The sequence below is a fragment of the Castanea sativa genome, chromosome 5 (genome assembly GCF_040712315.1).
Source record: "Castanea sativa cultivar Marrone di Chiusa Pesio chromosome 5, ASM4071231v1".
NCBI classification, from domain to species: domain Eukaryota; kingdom Viridiplantae; phylum Streptophyta; class Magnoliopsida; order Fagales; family Fagaceae; genus Castanea; species Castanea sativa.
The window spans coordinates 64,228,527-64,236,091 of NC_134017.1; the positions used below are offsets into that span (position 1 = coordinate 64,228,527).

The 7,565-nt window shown below is 34.5% G+C and overlaps 1 protein-coding gene across 1 annotated transcript; it reads right to left on the reverse strand.

Moving 5' to 3' along the window:
- Nucleotides 1-312: 312 nt before the first annotated feature.
- Nucleotides 313-1,116, reverse strand: LOC142634254 (uncharacterized). The gene has a single exon (XM_075808550.1). It carries the CDS (start codon nucleotides 988-990, stop codon nucleotides 376-378), a length of 615 nt encoding a protein of 204 aa, XP_075664665.1. The 5' UTR covers nucleotides 991-1,116; the 3' UTR covers nucleotides 313-375.
- Nucleotides 1,117-7,565: the final 6,449 nt, after the last annotated feature.

Below are 7,565 nucleotides of genomic sequence, written 5' to 3' on the forward strand. Positions count from 1 at the left end.
AGTAAATATTAGGACTAAAATTTTCATCCCTTAACAAATATATGCTAATAATTAATAATAAGTAAATTATATATGACATTTATTATTTGAGTTAGATTGAATAATTTGAGTTTAAGAACTTATATACAAACTTAAGCATTCTGTTCATATAAATATATAATGATACATCAAGCTTTATATTCACAAGCTAGTTCATGAGCACATTTTGTATGTTTAAGCTCCAATTGTTTAATAGTCGAATTTAAACTTAAGTTTAAATTTGACTTAGGTTTAAATTTGACTTATTTATTAAAATAAATGAAGAAAGACAAGTTTTCTGGAGCTAAATTAAGGCAAGGAAACCTTTTCATACAAAAAAACTTACAAAGTTATAATCTAATATCCATAATCATAAGTGAAATCAGATACACCAACCATTGCAGAAAGAACTTGGGAAACAATGTAAATAGCTCCCCCAAAGACGGTTAGGATGAGAATTGCTGAAATGGGATTCTTCAGCAACTCGAATATAGGCTGAAAGATTGTGTAAATAGCACCTGTACTGACTGTGAGAGCGTAAAGACCATATCTCCTCACATTTTCCCAAAACTCTTCCACTAGAGGCCCTTCTGGACCCAGAGCCATAGCTTTCTGGTCATCCATACCCATAAGAAATAGCATCAGTCCTAGAGAAACAGCTCCAAATATCACAAACCTTGAATGCCCATTTGAGTAAACTTGAAGAGGGTCCTCCTTCAAGGGAGTTTGGCATTTGGGAAAGAGTTCTAAGACTAGGGGCTTGCTTATGTGATTGGATTTTGTTGGAAAAACTAGATTTTGTCTTCGGATGGTAGTGTTTTTTGAAAGTGGAACAGATGTGGGAAGATTTTTAATGTGTTTTGGATATGATGTGGTTTTGATGGGTGTGAGACATGGAGGATTTGAAGTTGAATCGGTGAAAGTGGTGCAACGAAGGAGATTGAACTGGGATCTCAAGAAAAAGGTCTTCATTTTCTTGAACGTTATCTATGTTACCGAGACTGTCTAGACTCTAAAGTGGTAAAATGATATGAATGGGCAAGAAGATGTACACAATGCCACCTTATCTTCTAGACTCTAGAGCAGAAATATAAAAGTCATCTCATGTGGGGTGTCTCCCTAGTGATAAAGATATATAGGTAGCCTTTTCAATTAAGGGAAAAAAAAAAAATCGGCAACCGGTACAGTTGTGATAATAATAATAGCAGGAAGAATAAGCAGATTTTTTTTTTTTTTTTTAAAGCCTAAAATTATACCACATAGATTGGGTCCTTTTTTCCAATTAAAATAATAAATTTATGGAAAATTTTCTAATTTGAAGCTTTTATTCATCTCTATTTTTCATTTTTGTTATTCTGAGTTGTATTAGTCTACTAGAGTAGAGAGATGCAATAAATCGTTAAAAAGGGTGATTTTCAGAAAATCAAAATTGGTTACTTTGGTGAAGCATAAAGAGTTATCAATAATTTATCCTTTTTCTTTGTTTTGTTATCACCCATAAAAACAAAGATGGACATGAACTTTAAATTGAAATGGTTTCATGAGTTTGAAACTTTATGACAAAATGAAAAACCTAGAACATAATTTGAAACAAGTTATAAACTCCAGTCTTTTTTGTATAATTTCTCCTAACAACAACAACAACAATAATAATAAGGATAAAGTTTTGCAACAAATTTGGTTGTAGCCTAAGGCTACAACTTTGCTCAATCGTTTTTTATTAGATTGTGAATTTTGATAAATACACTATTAGATTATAATTTCTTCTTAGGTTACAACTTTGCTCAATATCCCTTTATTAGATGTAAATTTTGATAAATCCACAATTGGATTACATTTTCTTCTCATATTTTTCATACTTGCAAAATTTCAAGAAATCAAAAATTAATAACTATGTTATCGATCAAATGTTTAAATTTCAAATTTTTGTATTTTAAAATTATGCTAAAAAAATAAGTTTATAGATCAAATAATAAATAATAGTATCTAATTTGCAAAAAAATTGATATATGTGTTAAGAACATAAAGAACATGCAATTCAATGGTTAGATTTTCAAAATATATAGTTATGTTAATTTTTTAGTAGATGTAATCTTAGGTTACAATCAAATTTGTAGTCAAATTTTGTCATATTAATAATAATAATATGGTAGGCAAGTGGGACTGGTCTTATGTCTTCCTTCCTCTCAATGACAAATTTTTAACTACAAAGGCCATTGTTCGAGTATATTGGAAGAAGCCACCTTCGAGTTGGATCACTCTCAACATTGATGGATCAGCCATAGGTAACCCAAGGAGGGCAAGAGGTGGAGGTCTACTATGAAATAGTGAAGGAGAACGGATTTGAGGCTTCTCTAGAGACTCAAGCATATTAACTAGTTGTACAACTGAGTTTTGAGCTTTGAAAGATGGTCTCAATCTTGCTTCAAACCTAGAAATTAAAAATCTTATTATAGAATTGATGCTTTGTTGCCCAGCTAATGAAGACTTAGAGTTCCACTACTAACCAGTTCTTGGAACCATTGCTTAATGATAGTAGGAAATTCTTAGGACTCAAATTAAGCATGTGTATAAAGAAGCCAATCAGTGTGTTGATGCATTGGCTAAGTTGGGCTATAATCTAGATTCAAAATTTGTGATTTTTGACTACCCACTATTTGTGGTGAAGAAATTGCTTGCCCTTGATAGGGTAGCTAACATATGTAATAGACTCATTTATAATTTTGATTAGTCTAATATATTAGCCCCTTTCAACTAAAAAAAATGTTTGTCTTGTGTTGAAGTCCAAAATGTGACAAGAAAGTCCAGCCCATGAAGACAAGGAAGGACAATGAGCCTTAACAAGAGAAGGCCTAGTTTGTAAAGATAAAAAAGGCTATGAAGGCCCAAAGGCCTAGCAAGTGAAGAAAAATCAAAGAAGTGTGAGAAGGAAGAGAACCCAAGCTTAGGCTATGAACGGGTCCTCCACCCTCAAGAAGCAAGTCTCTTGGGAAAAATCTAAAAATGCTAAGTAGGACATGGACGACCTAGAGGATGGTCTAGAAATGAGCCATGAGTATTCTCGAAGAAGGGAAATGAGAGGAAAAAGCCATTGGAAGTCTTGTCAAAATCAAGCTCCTAGGAAGCAGGAAGAAATGATTGGGACAAGTGATGGCTTTAGGATCAAGACCCAATGAAGGAACCGAGGAACCCCAGGCAAGGCAAAGGACATGCGGTAAGAGGAACGATGGTCAGAGGCTTTCCGGGTTCACTCATTGCAAGGAGGATTCTATCCCATTTCTGGGAAAAGACCAAACCAAGAAGAGTCAACATCAAGGTTCCAAGAGCTTCGAAATGTCCTTTTAAACCCTTGAGAGAAGATCATGGAATATTGACCGTAGAGGAGAATCTAGATATTTCCTAAGGAAGGAGCTTCTATGAGTAGAAAGTTTGTGAATGAACTTTCAAGTATAGATTCTCAAAAGAGCAAAATAAGGAAATGAACAACCACCAATGTTTCAAAAAAAGGAGATTAGCTCTAATACCTAGAAAACGAAGGGAGAGAACAGTAATTTGAAAGCCCTCCAAGAGTAGTATAAAAAGGGGGAAGTAAAGAAGACAGTGGGATCAGTTTATGCACAAAAGACCAAAAAATATACAAGAAGAGAATTTTAATCTTTAAGCCTAGTTCATTGAGCGAAGAGGGGCATTATAAAAGGTCCAGTAGCAAAATATTTGATGAGCCACTTGGATTCAAAGGACTCAAATTTCACAAGTCTTAAAAACTCAAAGGGGATTAGCCAAGTCAGTGATCTTTTCGGCTTATTGGACCTTGTGGAGTATCCTCACAGGGTAAGACCAAATGTACTCTTAACACTTAAATTAATCAAATATTACTTTCTTGAAGCATACATAATCAGCATTGCTCATTTGTATGTTGTGTACTTGTTGTTTCTTCCTTTTACACAGCCAATATATATATATATATATATTTGTTGTGGAGTTCATTTGTCTTGTGCACATATTGGTTTGTAATAATGGCCTAAATAGCTTGTGGTGAGCCAAGTCCAATTCACCCAACATCTATCCACCCCTTTTTTTAGTGACCCAAGGTCCCACATCAGACTGGGCCTAAGAACTGTCAAAAAAGGGACTCACATCTTGCTAATGTGCACTTGAGTCCTCTTGGGCTAGTCCCAAGAATGTCACTCAAAAGACCAAAATAAGCATTTTGCCGCTCAGATTGTGGTTTTAGTTAAGGGATGAAAAAGTGAGGATAGAAAATATTTTAGTTTTCTCTTATAGTATTTGGTTGGGGATGAAAAATTAGAGAGATAGAAAACTCTTTTGTTTGGTCGATAAGAAAAATGAAAGGATAGAAAATATTAATTGTATAAATTCACTCCTATGCCCCTAGTACTAAGTAAAAAAATTTATAATATTTAAGGAAAAAAAACTAAACGTAACAAACATGGGAAAAAAACTGCTACATTGATCAATAAGGGAGGGTAGATGTGTAATTTCCCATCAAACCCACTCCCACACCCATTTTGTCCCGAATTTGGGAAGAAAACGATTTCACTCCAAATAATGGAGAAAATACACTATGTATCCAATGTATATTTCTTACCTCTCACATAGAGATGGAGTTTACCTCCATTTGAAAGGGAGGATACATGTATCAGACACATGGTATTCCTCCTCCAAATGGTGAGCTAGGAGAGAAAATTCCTAAGCCTCACCATTTTCACTCCACCTTCCTTTCCTCAACCAAACACACTTTTCACGTATAAAGTCCACCTCCATGTGTGAGGGAGGATGCATGCACCACACGCATGGTATACCTCCTCCAAATGGTGGGTCTAGAGAGGAAATTCTTTAGTCTTGCCATTTTTACTCTACCTTCCGTTCCTCAACCAAACACACTTTTCTCTTATATTTTCTCTTCTCCTCACTCCTCCAAAATTAAATGGACCCTTAGTTTTGATATTTTTAGAAGAGGGAAATAGATTGGACTCCTCCTCCCATGTTCTTGGAGAGAGAGAGAGAGAGAGAGAGAGAGAGAGAGAGAGAGTTGAATAATGGATTATATGTTTATTAAGAGAATAGAACAAGGGTATTACTGTATTAGTGGGTGGCAATTACATCGAGAATGTAGAAAATAATTGACAAATGTCTCTAAATTAAATCAAATACGTAATTGGAATATGTAGTAGGTAACTAGGTACTCTTATTACTTAAAAAAAAAAATTCTATAACTATTCTAGTGATATCAGGCGGTCAAACTTTCAAACTACAGCACTAAATATTACTAAATGTTTGAAGCTTCATAAATTACAATGAAAGTTGAAACCAATAAAAAAGCATTACTTGTCAGGGAAAATCTAATTTATTAATCTAATCAAGGCATTTGAACACAGTATTAATATCAACAATAATAAAATAGATTAGCATTAGTCAGTATTCAATATTCAATATTCAATAATTTTCACCTTATGCTTTTGTGCCGATTATTCTTTAGTTTGTTAACTCCCGCTTTGTTTTATTGTGACAAAATCAAATATGTAAATGAGTAAATCTCTGATTATATTATGTTACAAATCCCTAAACTACTTCTCTCCATTCGTCTTTGAAATGATAAAAGTTTACTTTATGATTAAGATTTAATCTTCAAGGATATAAGAGCATCAGCAGTGAGTGTGGTATATGCCAAATGTAAGGTGCATTTGGCATTTAGACTCAAAAATTGTTCAGCAATGAAAATGGCAAATTGGCAAAGGCCAAATTTTTTTTGCCATATAGCTACAATACCATCGTAAATGGAAGATGGTACTGTAGCTAAATGGGATAAAAAAAATATAATTTTTTAATGCTCTCCTCCTGTTTATTTACCCGGGAATTTCTCTCTCCTCTCTCATTCTTTCTCTTTTTTTTTTCTCTCTCTTCCTTCTCTCTTTCTCATTTGCTCTCTACTCTCTTCAGACCCAAGACTCTCTCCGATGACCCTCTCTCTCGCCGATGACCCTCTCTCTCTGATAGTGATTCCGACAAGGCATCGGTGCTCCGATCCCTTTACCGATTCACTCAACCAATGAGGCATCGGTGCTCCGATGACCCTCTTCAAACCGACATTCTTGCATGTGTAGATGACCCTCTCTCTTCAAACCGACAAAATCAACTTCCTTCAAGCTTCCCAATGGCGAATCTGCTTCCTTCAAGCTTCAACAAAATCGAGCTACCCAGCGGCGGTTGGGTCGCGTGGTTTGTGTGGGTCAGGTGGGTTGTGATTTGTGTGGGAGTGGGTTTCTGGCGGCGGTGGGTTTGTGACTGATGTGGACATGGGTCAGGTGGTGCAGTGGCAGCATGGGTTTCTTGTTTTGATTTGGATCGGAGATTAGTGAGTGATTTGGGTTTTTACCAGTGGAGATCAGCGAGTTGTGTGGGTTGTGGGTTTCTAGCGGTGGTGGGTTTGTGACTGATTTTGATTTTGATTTTGATTTAGATTTTGATTTTGATTTTGTGGGTTTCGGTGGTGGGTTGTAGGTTTCGGTTTTGATTTTTGATTTAGATTTAGAACAATGGTTTTTGGTTTGTGAATGATTTTTGGTTTCTGGTTTCTGGGTGGTGTGATTGAGAAGGTGGATGGTGGACGGTGGTGGTGTGACTGAGAGAAGGTGGACGGTGGTGGTGGTGTAACTGATAGAAGTTTGACAGAGTAATTGAGAAATATTTTTATATTATTATTTTTATATTATTTTAATGTGTAGTATGGTAAAATAGAAGAATGGATGTTCAGGAATTATATAATTGATAAAGTAACTTTTTGAATGGTAAAATAGGATAGAATTAGGATAAATGAATGTGGATGCTCTAAGAGCAAACGTTGGTAGATCCTTGAAAAGTAAGTAAATCTTGACCATAAATGATAAATCCTATCCTCTTCTTTTAATATAGATAGAATGATATTATAATCGAATCACCCCATTTATAAAATAAACTTGTGAAAATTTATTCCTCCAAAATATAAAGTATGATCAATCATCAAAGTAGCATGGATTCTCTACCTATTCCAAGAGTCGGCATCGTAAAAGAGAACAATCAAAATTGGTGATGACTGAGGACTGTTTTATCAATTTCACATAATCATTAATTTAAAAATAAAATTATATGTGAGTTTTAGTTAGCTTGATTAGTGAAGTTTATTGTCATTGAATAAAGAGCAATTATCATGGAGTAGATGTCATTCAGTTGAAACTATTGTATCAATCCGTACACACACTAACACATAAAATAGAGATTGAAAATATAATATGTCATTTTACATAAAATCTTACCCTTACCCCCCTTAAAAAAAGTAGAAATGAGGGGGAGTGTATTTTCTTCAAAATGTAATACTAAGTACCAAGTACCAACACAATTGTTGATGCATAGTTATTAAACTCAGATGGAATGTTGACCTAGTTTAGGAGTTGGGTTATTAGGTCATTGATTCAACTAGTAGGTCATTAGTCAAACTATAAGATCAATAAAAAAAATTTTAAAAAAATATAAAAATAAGATGGAAAAAT